Source organism: Myotis myotis, unplaced genomic scaffold (assembly GCF_014108235.1).
Source record: "Myotis myotis isolate mMyoMyo1 unplaced genomic scaffold, mMyoMyo1.p scaffold_m19_p_33, whole genome shotgun sequence".
Classification (NCBI taxonomy): domain Eukaryota; kingdom Metazoa; phylum Chordata; class Mammalia; order Chiroptera; family Vespertilionidae; genus Myotis; species Myotis myotis.
The window spans coordinates 318,226-331,653 of record NW_023416339.1 but is presented as its reverse complement, the minus strand read 5'-3'; the positions used below and the strand labels follow the sequence as shown (position 1 = coordinate 331,653).

Genomic DNA, 13,428 nt, shown 5'->3' with positions numbered 1-13,428 from the left:
GAATTTCATATATTACATAAGTTTGTAAATTTGATATTAAGTGAAAGTGTGTTTATGTGCTTTTGTGTGTATAAAGAGATAAAACAATGTGACAAAAGAATAATTGGTTAAAGGTACATAAAGGTTCCTTTAAATTTTTCAGAAAAAAAAATGAGAAAAGACTTGAATATTTATTTATTTACTTATTAGCCATTTCCATCATTTTAGTTTTATCTCTTCCCCAGGTAAAAGATGATGGAACGACAGCAGAAAAGAGAAAATTAAGTCAATTCTAAGAAAACTAAAGGTGAGTGATTAAGGAAAAACAGGTAAAATTATATGATTTTTGTCCTTTTCTGTCTTACTTATTTCACTTATGTCCTAATACTCTCAAGATTGATGTTGCAAATGGCAATATTTAATCTTTTCTATAACTGAATAGTATTCCATTGCATATATGTACCACATCTTCTTTATTAATTCATCCATCAATGGACACATAGGTTGTTTACATATCTTGACTATTATAATTAGTACTGCAATGAACATAGGGGTATACATATCTTTTTTAATTTGTTTTTTATACTCTTCAGATAGATACTCAGAAGAAAAATTGCTAAGTTATATCAAATTATATATAATGGTAACATTATGACATATAATGCTGTTAACCAATGCTACCTCAATAAGGAAGGAAGGAAGGGAGGGAGGAAGGGAGGGAGGAGAGAGAGAGAGAGAGAAAGAAAGAATGAAAGAAAGAAAGAAAGAAAGAAAACATGGATATATTCCACAGACTATCTCCCTGGTTAAACTTTTCCCAGTAGAATGAAGTTTTTTGTTTTGTTTTGTGTGTTTTTTTTTTTTGGTGATAATGTCTAAACTTCTAAAAATGTGAGTATCTCTCAATATAATATTTTCTGGCCCATGAATACACAGGAAAAGTTCATATCTCGAGCTAAATACACGATTTCAAATAAAAAAATGTGTACAAAAAGTGCCTCACGTGAAAACAAAGTAAAGTGTGTGTCTCAGATATTGCTGGTACTAAGAGAGGTCATCATAACATCACACTCAATGTCAGTCATTTCCTACTACAGTGGGTTCGTCCTGAACTTGTTTCCTCGGGACTGTATACATTTTGCCAAAAGCAAAGGTTATTTTCTACAATGAGTCTGTCCTCCAAAAGTTGAAGGAGTAAAAAGAACATCTTGGAAATGTGAGCAATGGAGTAGAAATATGACTTCTTACCAAACTACTGTTAACAGCTATGTTCATTTGGCAGTCAAAAGGAAGCAATGTTACAAGTATTTTATATCCTAACATGGTATTTTATTACTGACACATAAATCTTGAATTGGTTTTAGCTATATTTCAGGAAATTGGTGAAGAGTTATAATACAATCTTTCCCATTTAAAATAATGGACTGTAGGGTCAAAATGGACAGTTTCGTGTGCATCTGCTTTTTAGGAATAACTGATATTAAGCAGTAGGTACCTGAATTAAGAAAATGTTGCCGAAACCGGTTTGGCTCAGTGGATAGAGCGTCGGCCTGCGGACTGAAAGGTCCCAGGTTCGATTCCGGTCAAGGGCATGTACCTTGGTTGCGGGCACATCCCCAGTGGGGAGTGTGCAGGAGGCAGCTGGTCGATGTTTCTCTCTCATCGATGTTTCTAACTCTCTATCTCTCTCCTTTCCTCTCTGTAAAAACTCAATAAAATATATTTAAAAAAAAAAAGAAAAAAAGAAAAGAAAATGTTAGTGTGGGTAGTATATGAAAATGGCAAAAATATGAAGGTTTATGCAAAGAATTAATAATTGAGGCAAATATATAGAGTACTAACAATTTCTTTGTCATCTTTTTCTCTTACCCTGTTCTTTAGGACAACATGACTCAGTTACAAATAACTTTAATCGTAGCTTGTCCATCCGTTCATCCATCCATTCATCCATTCACCCATCCATCTTTGAAGCAAGTCAACATGCCAGGTGTGAGAATCACCACGGCCCACTTCTCCATATCTTAATTTTCCTTTCCAAATTTCTGCCTGCTGCAGCTTTTCCTATGCAATAAACATTGCTTTGTCCATGTGCCTTGGCTATCAGTGACACAAAAATGAATATAGCAGGTTCCTTGCCATCAGGGCGCTCATAGTCCATGGCAGGGTTACTCAAAATGTGGTGCATGAACTGGTATTGGCCCTTGAGGAAAAAAGAACCTTGGGATAGACTATAAATCAACAACATCACTAAGCTTTAGTTCAACTGACAATTATTCCATAACAAGATTTTATCAATAAAGGAAGCAGTGTGTTGTGTAACTTTCTGGTGCAAGCTCCTGCTCTCCATGCAAACTATCACCACTGCTCTGAGTACTGGTCTAGAGCAGTGGTCGGCAAACTGCAGCTCGCAAGCCACATGCAGCTCTTTGGCCCCTTGAGTGTGACTCTTCCTGAGCCTCAGGAGTACCCTAATTAAGTTAATAACAATGTACCTACCTATATAGTTTAAGTTTAAAAAATTTGGCTCTCAAAAGAAATTTTAATCGTTGTACTGTTGATATTTGGCTCTGTTGACTAATGAGTTTGCCGACCACTGGTCTAGAGTCTTCTTGCAAAGTAGATTTCATGACAAATGTCAAAACCAATCTATAAGGTCTAGATTGTGTGGTGCGCTGATTTGAGAAGCTCTATCCAAGCTCAGAAGTAGAAAGCAATGAGATTGATTAGTAATTTCTGCCATGGGCTTGGAACTAGAGAGTGGTGGTATGGTACAAGGAATTTGCTGATCATTACTTATTATGGGTCAGGTCCTTAACATGTCACTTTTCTTATTGCTTCCACCCCGGTTCCACCTTATTGCCACCTATCTTACTCAGCTTTGGCCTGAACATCACTATTGGTAACTCACTCTACCTTGGCCTTGCCTGTGACTTTCTGCAGTGGGCTACTACTGTTCAGGGTAGCCTGGCTCTCTGGTCTCAGCCCTGGCCATAAACACACAATAAACTCACGGGCACTAGAATAATTTATCTCTAGACCATTGCATCATCTACGGAGTTTTGGAGGCCCCTCAAGAATGGAGTTTAAAGAAGAAATAACCTGCCCTAGCCAGTTTGGCTCAGTGGATAGAGCATCGGCCTGCAGACTGAAAGGTCCCAAGTTCAATTCCAGTCAAGGGCACATGCCTGGGTTGCGGGCTCAATCCCCAGAAGGGGAAATGCAGGAGACAGTCAATCAATGATTCTCTCTCATCATTGATGTTTCTCTCTCTCCCTCTCCCTTCCTCTCTGAAATCAATAAAAATATATTTTTTTACAAAAGAAGAAATGTCCTGACCCAGGGAAGCTGCCTCTGCTCTCCCACCACCATCACTGTCTCATTATTTAACTCAGAATAAGTCTCCTGGACATCAGAATTGGTGGGGAGGGGTGAGGCATAGGATGCATTTGCTATCATGGGTTCCCACATCTCTTCCTCTTGATATCTAAATGGAAAGATTTGGACATCTGTCACATTAAGTTATCCACATCAAAGCTTCCCATTATTCCTATGGTTGAGAATGAGTACATGTTTTTCCACAGTCTTCCAGGGACAACACAACTACCAAGGGCTTTAGAGTTCCACTATAACTAATTTTCTCTCTAGCAGAAATAAGATCCAGAGGGGTTTCTGATGCAACAGCTCTCCCTGGAGCCTCTGTCTCCAGATAATGACATCTATCTCTGCATAGACAAAGGCAGCACTGGTTAAGTCCATAAGGATAGAATCCGGGGAGGTTTGATTAGAGTCTCTCTGGGAATGAGGGTGGTTGACATGCTCGTAGGGTGTTGAGAAAGGTCCCTCACTGTGCACACAGACCCTGGTGAGTGGGAGGGTGAGAACTTGAAATCTAGCCTGTGGGAATCTTGGGAGTCCAGGCATGATTTAGACATTAGACCTTAGTGGAAGGATTGCTGATGCTGTTTTCCACAGACATGATGGGTTGGGTGTATACAGGTAGATAGAAAGATGGACTTTTGTCTACTTCTTTGATATTTGCCAACCCACAAATGGATGTCTTGTTATGCTGAATGCTTATTCTTTCCATACCTGTCTTCATTGCTATAAACCCAAGAAAGTCAGGCCTCTAGACAGCAGGAAGTGATCTATGTTGATATGTTGAAGGTCAACTCATGTTGACTTTCCATAAAAGCTGTTGGAAGCAGTTGAGCATGGGCAACTGACAAAAACAACGTATCTGGAATGGTTTGGGGTCTTCCCCAGCTCACCTTCTGAGGACAGGCCATCCTCCCCTCACTTCTACCCCCAGAGGAGTTCTCAGTTCTGAACTCCTGGGCAGAAGAGCTGATCATTAACTTCAAGAAACATGCAACATTCAGAGTTGAGAATGCTCAAGATTTGGAATCAGATGGGGCTTTGAATTATAGCCTGCCCTCTTAGCGGATGTGTGACTTTAGATTAGTCACTTACCCTCTCTCAGTCCCTTTGTCAATAACATTAGTTACAACAAAAATATTGTTTCTTTGCAGGATGTCTTCATTCCACACAGTTTATTGAGCAAGCTCTGCTGTGGATTTCTGAGTGGGGGTAATCGGATGTGAGCATTAAATAAACAGTCAATGACAGTGTCCGGCAAATTGCTATTTGCTTAATTAGGTGACCAAGGGTCCAGATCATGCCTGCTCATAGTAGAGAGATGTAAAAGCTTATTGTCTACAAGAAGGTGAGTAATGCTGGTGCCTTTCCCTGGTCACGTAGCATCACCAGAGGGACCCCTAGACCCAAATTTTGACATCACTCAGGTTAATAGCGAAAGGAAGAGGTGAAACCACAACTTGGAAACTTGCTGAAGGGGCTCCTCGTCAACCCACATGAGAAGTCTTGATTTAAGAGTCACAGTGAGAGGATCCAGCCCAGATTAAAGTGAGTCATGGCTAGCTCTGACCAGCTCTGCCTGCCTGACTGACAGGGAAGAGGTTAGATGGCTGGAAATATTTTTCCCCCAAAAGGAGGGGAATAGTTTATTAAAAACTCAGGACACCAGGGGATCGCAGCCAGGATATCTAGCCACAGGGGAACTTCTGGTGGGGAGATTACAAACACCCAGAGATGTGCCTTTTTAAAAAGACAGATCAATAGCAGTGAAACCACCTGAGCACCCTGGAATGAAAGGTGAGTTTGGGGGCATGCAGGACTGAATGTACATAGTGTGTGTGTGTGTGTGTGTGTGTGTGTGTGTGTGTGTGTGTGTGTCTAACAAATCCTGACATATCTCTTACAGCGTTTAAGGGGAGTGTGTTGAATGCAAAGGGAAAACAGGGACTTTGGAATCAGATCCCCTTCTTGTTCAAATCTTGGCTCTGTTACTTCCTTGCTGGGTGATGCTGGAAAAGTCACTGCACTTCTCTGAACCTCTGACTTCTCATCCAAAAATTACAGATAAATAATATATACAGGCAGTGTTTCTTTTTTATTGTGATAATAAAAATTTACCATCTTAATCACTTTTAAATGTACTGTTGATGCCATTGAGAGTATTCACATTATTATGCAAACACTAAAGGCCTGATGCACGAAATTCATGCAAGGGGATTGGCCCTCGCTGTCCCGGCAGCCTCTCAGCCCGCTGCCTCTCAGCCCCGCCCATTGGTCATTCTGGAAGGTCGTTCCACTGACTGGTCTAATTAGCATATTAACTATTATATAGGATGACCACCATCCACCTCCATGTTAAGCGTGTGAAACACTCCATGCCTCCCACACAGTCAGCACTCCTTTGGCATCAGCTCCTTTCAGGGTGAGGATATATGAATGGACAGAGCGAGATCAGATTCTTAAATAGCCCTTGATATGAGTCTGCTGTAAAAGCTATTTTACCAGCGGGGAGACTTAGTGATTTGAAAATTGGTTATAAGTTGGAAGAAAATTGTGAGGATTAGTTTGGGGTTTTGTTCCTATATGAAGACCATAGAAATAAGTGAGATATTCCTGGGGTTTTTGCTGGGTCTGAGTTTACTACAATTTTAGAATAAACATCAGAATAGGTATTGCTGAGTAAAGTCTCTGCAGGTTACAGTTATCCTGTCTCTTTTTTTGAGGTTCTCAACTGGGGGGTGAGTCTAACCTCTCTGGGGGACATTTGAACAGATGTGGAGTAATTTTTGGTTTTCATGAGTAGGGATAGAGGAGAATGCAACTGGCATTAAGTGGGTTGAGGCAAAGGATGCTGCTGAACTTCATACAAGACAGTTCCTCATAACAAAAACTTACCTGTCCCCAAGTAATGCTAAGATGGAAAACCCCTGTTGTAAACTAATGGTGTTGGGGGTGAATGAACTTTTAGAGACTCTGCTAAAGGATCACAGAGGCCAGAGAAGGGGAATGTGGTTTCCTACCCAGGAAATACAAGGACATCATAGAACAATATGAAAGAGAATGATCTAGACTGGGTCAGGTTTGGCCATAGAGGAGGCCATATTTTTTTGTCTTTTTTAATTTAAATTCTTTATTGTTTAAAGTATTACATGAGCCTTCTTTCCCTCCTCCCCCACATTGACCTCTCCCTGGTCGCTCCTACCCCTCAGCACATGCCCTTACCCCCCTACCGTCTGTGTCCATTGGTTATGCTCATGCATGCATACAAGTCCTTTGGTTGATCTCTTTTTTTTATTTTGTTTTATTGTTTAAAGTATTACAAAGAGTATTACATATGTCTCTTCCCCCCCCCCTCCCCTTGACATTCCCCGGGAGGAGGCCATAATATTGAACATAGTAATCTCCCATTATCCACAAGGGATATGTTCCTAGAACCCCCAGGGCATGCCTGAAACTGCAAATAGTGTCAAACCCTATACGTGTTATTTTCCTCCTATATGCACATACTTTCACTTAAAGGAAACACATTACAACTTCTCTTTGGCATATCCAAATTGCCAGCACCACTACTCTTGCACTTTGGGTTCATTATTAGGTAAAATAAGTGTTACTTGAACAAAAACACTGTGATACCATGTCAGTGGATCTGGTAACCAAGTCAGCTACCAAGGGATCAATAGTGGGTAGCACTACAGTGTGGATACACTGGACAAAGGGATGATTCATGTCCCAGGCTGGACGAAACAGGATGCCATGAGATTTAATCATGTTGCTCAGAATGATGTGCAATTTAAAACTTATTGTTTATTTATGAAATTTTTCATTTAATATTTTTGGGTCATGATTGACCGCAGGCAACTGAAGGTAAGGGTGTACTACTGTAGTAACAATAGGAACCAACATTGATGAAAATGTCCTATGTGTCTGGCACTGTGCTAAGCACTGATCATCCAGCCAGCAATATTTAATGCTTTCTCCTCAAGAGAATTAGTAATAATTTTATAATTATACAATTTGTAAATATTATTTAATATATTTAATAATCATATGTATAATGATTTACTGCTTATTAAGCACTTGAGGATGGCAGCCTTAAGACAAAGCTTCAACAGAATCTACTTGCCTTTAAATGACCTGTCTTGCTGCCTCTTTACCTACCTGCACTTGGGAATAAACATTTCCCTGGTCCTGCAGTGTTCACTGTTGGAATTGTGTGTAGTGTATAGCATTCCAGGGCAAGCTGGGTTTACCTGGGTGCTTGGAGGTTGCCAAGAGAATTAAGTATTCCTGATTTAGGTATGAGGCTCCTTGTCCATGACCATCTTTCTTATCCAGTTGGCAATATTTATTAGAGACTCACCATCTCCCAGGCCTAGTGCCTTACTCTAGCCCTTGAAATTGAGTCAGGCTGCCCACATGTTGCTACTCTCACATCCAATGCAACGAAGTCACCAATAATATGTGAGCTCATTGACAACTGTCCCACCCACCTGACCTTAAGCCACTGGACCCCCAACATTCTGTCACCCAAGTGTCTCTGTGGCTCAAACTCCCTAGATTTACACCTTCAATTTGACCCCAGTACTGGCTCACAATACATTTATCTTTGCTCTAGATTCTCATCCAGGTATTTGGGCCCAGGCCATCTCCCTGTTTTCTGGTTTGGATTGTTGCTTTAGCTCCATCATCCCCTATTTCACCTCCCAGCCTTTTCGGAATATCACCTCTGCTTTGGCTCCAGGACCACTGAGATGAGGAATGTTGAAATGTTCTACTGGGGCCATGTTACTGTCCTTGACTTGGACCTCAAAATCTGGACTACAAGAGCTAATGGGAAGCTCTTGATTGGCGTGTGGCCAAGTATCTTATTCAGAGATGTGAGTTACTGCTCTCTCATTCCATGGCTATGACAAATATCATTAATTGATTGTGCCTTTCCTCCCTACTGTTTCTAGCTGCAACCTCAAAACTCTTCTCAAGAAGACACTAAGCATCCACTACCAATTGATGGCCATTGGCAGGTGGGATGAAACTTATTTGCCATCCCACTCAGCCTTCTTTCCACTGGTCTCCTGCTCTTCTTGCAGCAAGGTTCTATTATGTAAAAATGGGGGGTGTGAATCAGTCAGTGACCTCTGACTTCCTTCTGGTGGGCCTCTGCAGTCACTCAGGGTCATGTCCACTACTCTTCTCCCTGGTGGCTGCCATGTTTATCGTGGGCCTTCTGGGCAACACTGTTCTGCTCTTCCTGATCTGCATGGACCCCCGGCTCCACACACCCATGTACTTTCTGCTCAGTCAACTTTCCCTCTTTGATGTTGGTTTCCCCCTGGTCACCATCCCTAAGATGGCATCAGACTTCCTGCAGGTAGAAAGTTCCATCACCTTTGGGGGTTGTGCAGCTCAAATATTCTTCCTTACGCTTCTGGGTGTGGCTGAGGGCATCCTGCTGGCTCTCATGTCCTATGATCGCTATGTTGCTGTGTGCCACCCCCTGCGGTATCCTGTGCTTATGAGGCGCCAAGTGTGCCTGCTCATGGTGGGCTGCTCCTGGATGGCAGGTGTGCTCAACGCCTCCATCCAGACCTCCATTACTCTGCACTTTCCCTACTGTGCCTCCCACACAGTGGACCACTTCTTCTGTGAGGTGCCAGCCCTGCTACAGCTCTCCTGTGCAGACACCTCTGCCTATGAGTTGGCGCTGTCCATCTCAGGGGTGCTGATCCTTGTGCTTCCCCTTTCCCTCATCGCCGTCTCCTATGGCCACGTGTTGAGAGCCGTTCTACGCATGCGCTCAGAGGAGGCCCGACACAAGGCTTTCACCACCTGCTCCTCTCATATCACAGTCGTGGGGCTATTTTACGGCGCAGCAGTGTTCATGTACATGGTACCAGGGGCCTACCATAGTCCACAACAGGACAATGTGGCCTCCCTCTTCTACAGTGTTATCACCCCCATGCTTAACCCTCTCATCTACAGTCTGAGGAACCGGGAAGTCCGAATGGCTTTGGTCAAACTGATCAGCAGATCTGGGCTCAGGCCAAAGTGATGACCACACAGGCGGCTGCTGGTGTGATCTCAACAGTCTTCCATCCCATCCATCACCTCAAAGCACCCACTTGTGATGCAGCTGCTAAGACCTTACGTTAAAGGCTAAGTGTCCAGTTTCTTCTCATCCCGTGACTAGCTGGGTTCATGTTTTCTCCCATGGGCTAGTGGAAATCAACAGCAGCAGCCCCAATCACTTTCAGTATATTCTTCCCCTAATTTTTAGTACTATTTATATGAATGCAAGGCCCTACTTTGTAAAGTAAGATCTTCCTGCTAATGAATGTTCTCACCTCCCCAGACTGTCTTGATAAAACACAACAAACTGTGTGGCTTAAACAACAGAAATTTTCTTTCTCACAGTTGTGGAGGCTGGGATGCCTAAGATCAAGGTGCTGGCTTATTCTATTCCTGGTGAGGGCTCTCTTCCCGGCTTGTAGACAGCTGCCTTGCACTGTGTCCTCAAGTGGCAGAGAGAGTGCTCTGATGTCTTCCTCTTCTTATAAGTGTATTGGGCCTATGTGATTGGGGCCCTGCCATTATGATCTCATTTAACCTTTATCACCTCCGCACAGGCCTTATCTCAAATACATTCACATTCGTGGTTAGGGTTTCAATATATGAATGTGGGTGTGACACAAATATTCAGTCCCTAACAGTGAATTAATAATAATTATTAATAACAGTAATTATTAGTTATAATAATTAAGATATTTTTATAAATAATATATAAATTATAATAATTATAAATATTAAGCAATTATAATAAGGGAATATTGGTAAATATATTAGTAAAATTAACATTTGTTGACTATTTGACAGTTGTCATTTTATCCTCTCAACAGCTTTGTGATGGAGGAACTGTGATTTTTTATGTGTATGTGGGGAAAAAATGAGTCATTAAAGAGAAAGAGTAACTCACCAATGGTTGCACATGGGGAAGTGGCAGAACTGGTAGCTGAACCCAGGGTTTCCTATTGGTAAAGACAGTTCTTTAAACAAGTGTCCTTTATTCACTGTTGAGCAGATGATGACTGCAGTGGGTTGTTTGCATGTGTTGGATATTTGGACCAAGAAACATCAGTGACCATCAAATTCTGGATAATGTAGCCCTAGCTGGTTTGGCACAGTGGATAGAGCATCGGCCTGTGGCCTGAAGGGTCTCAGGTTCAATTCCAGTCAAGGGCACATGCCGGGGTTGCGGGCTCCATCCCTAGTAGGAGGCGTGCAGGAAGCGGCCGATCACCGATCGATGATTCTCTCTCATTATTAATGTTTCTATCTCTCTCTCCCTCTTCCTTCCTCTCTAAAATCAATAAAAATATATATTTTTTAAAAATTCGGGGTAATGTAAATGGTAATGGGATGAAACTCCATGGTATATTAAAAAAAATGTTAAAATTGGGAGAGATATTAGATATCTATTCTCTATCAAGGAGTGACTATTAAGACTTTTTATTTTAATCATTTCATTTTTCACTGAGGTATAACTGGGAATAATTGACGAACATAATTATATATATTAAAATTATAAAATGTGACAATTTGATATACATATACATGTGAATCAAGGTAATTAACACATCTATTATTTCACATAGTTCTTTTTTTTTTTTGTAGTGAGAATGCCTAAGATCTACTGTCAGCAAATTTCAAGTATACAATAACATTAACTACAGTCACCATGCTGTATATGAGATCCTCAGAATTTATTTTTCTTTAACTAAAAATTTGTACCCTTTAACCTACATTACCCCATTTCTCCCATCGGAGCAACTACCATTCTATTCTTTATTTCTATAAAATCAGCTTTTGTTTCCCCTTAAGATTCCATATTTAAGTGATACTATACAATATTTGTCCTCTGTCTGGCTTATTTCACTTAGCATAATGCTCTCTAGATTCATTCATGTTATCATAAATGGCAGGAATTTCTTCGTTTTATGGCTAATATTCTAATATACACATATACACAAATATACCACATTTTCTTCATTCATTCACCCACAGGCCATCTAGGTTGTTTCCTAGTTATTGTGAATAATGCTGCAATAAACACGGATGTGCAGATATCTCATCAAGATACTAATTTCACTTGTCAAGGCCTATTGAATGATTTGGGGAGGCAGGGAGATTACAAATTCGATTCCCGGTCAAGGCACATGCCCAAGTAATGGGCTCAGTCCCCAGAGGGGGGCATGCAGGAGGCAGCCAATTGATGTTTCTCTAGCATTGGTGTTCCTATCTCTCCCTCTCCGTTCCTCTCTGTGAAGTCAATTTTATCAAATCACATGACTATACTCTAACCTAAAATTGACATATATCAAATTTATTACAACTATTTATTAATATGAAAAATAGGGGGGGGAAGGCTCCGATTCTCATCACCTCTAAAAAAGAACTTTGTCAGAGAAAAAGATACAATATGTGGACAAAAAGGGGCCACGTATTAAACCTGAAAGGCTTAGGGGAAGCCTGCATGACGGCCTTACAAACTCAGAAACTGAAAGTAACCACATAGGATGGTCTGAAATTAAAACTTTCTAACTTACCCGACCAGCATGGCTCAGTGGTTGAGCGGTGACCTATGAACCAGGAGGTCACAGTTTATTTTCCGATCACGGCACATGCCTGGGTTGCAGGCTCAATCCCCAGTGGGGGATGTGCAGGAGGCAGCCAATCAATGATTCTCTTTCATCATTGATGTCTCTATCCCTCTTGCCCTCTCCCTACCTCTCTGAAATCAACAAAAATATATTTAAAAATAAACAAACAAAAAACCTTTCTAACTTAAAGCAGTAAGTACATGGTAGGTAGTCATGTTCTAGGCCAGTGTTTTTTCCTAACAAAGGTCAATCTTTATCTTAACTAGGACTGTCTGTTGTCATTTTGCATCTATCAGAACTGATAAAAGTACCTTTGGAATATCAAAGTCATTTCTTTTTTTCTGAATCCCTCAAAGCACAACCGCTGAACCAGACCAGAGACCACAAATCCTCTCAATGTTATTATCATGTTAATTAACTGTTTACTATTCTAAACCCACCAATGTAAAAGAAATATGTGTCTTTTTATCTCATCCCACTGGCCACTAGGAAAATCCAAATACCAAACTGTCCTTTTCAATGGGCCCTCAACATAGAACAAATAAAACATTTTAAATAAATTTAACCTAACTATATCTAAAAAAAATACACTTCAATTCACCCATGGATCTAACAGACTTCAAAATCAAGAGAAAATATTTTTAAAATATATTTATTTAGCCTTGGCCGGTGGCTAGGTTGGCTAGAGCATTGTACTGTACACCAAAAATATGCAGGTTTCATTCCTGGTCAGAGCACATACCTAGGTTGCGGGTTTGATCCCCTATCAGGTTGCATATGGGAGGCAACCAATTGGTGTTTCTCACATTGATGTTTCTATCTATCTATCTCCCTTTCTGTCTCTAAAAATCAATAAAAACATTCTCAGATGTGGATTGAAATAAATAAATAAATAGCCAATGCTCTAAAAAAAGAATTATCAAATTTACTGGGGGACATTAATAAAATTATACAGCTTTGAAATACACATTTCTACAATATATCATCTGTATATTGTATTTTGTGTTTACCACTGCAAGTCAAGTCTCCTTCTATCACCATTTATCCCTCATTTACCCTCTTCTACCTCCTCCAGCCCCCTTCCTTCTGGCAATCACCATACTGTTTTCTGTGTTCATGAGTCTTTTTTTTCTTTGCTTACTCCCTACACCCTTCTCACCCAGCCCTCAACAACTTTGTCTCCAACACCCATCACTGTGCTCTCTATACCCATGAGTCTGTCTCCATCCACTTTGTTAGTTTATATTGTTCATTAGATTCCACATATAAGTGAAATCATATATTGTCTTTCTCTGACTGGCTTATTTCACTTATAATACTCTCAAGGTCCATCCATGCTGTCACAAAGAATAAGATTGCCTTCTTTATATGGCTGAGTAATATTCCATTGTATAAATGTACCACAGCTTTTTTAAAATTG

The 13,428-nt window shown here is 40.7% G+C and overlaps 2 protein-coding genes across 2 annotated transcripts in view; both read left to right on the top strand.

The window, feature by feature from the left end:
- The window catches only part of LOC118652679 (adhesion G protein-coupled receptor E2-like), a 37,724-nt gene extending 37,412 nt beyond the window's left edge, over window positions 1–312 (top strand). Inside the window, exon 20 of the mRNA XM_036302733.1 lies at window positions 225–312. Within this exon, the coding sequence (XP_036158626.1) occupies window positions 225–275 (51 nt within the window). The 3' untranslated portion in view covers window positions 276–312. The remainder of the gene's footprint in view (window positions 1–224) is intronic.
- Window positions 313–8,410: 8,098 nt separating this feature from the next.
- On the top strand, window positions 8,411–9,403 carry LOC118652678 (olfactory receptor 2Z1). The gene has a single exon (XM_036302732.1). It carries the CDS (start codon window positions 8,462–8,464, stop codon window positions 9,401–9,403), a length of 942 nt encoding a protein of 313 aa, XP_036158625.1. The 5' UTR covers window positions 8,411–8,461.
- Window positions 9,404–13,428: the final 4,025 nt, after the last annotated feature.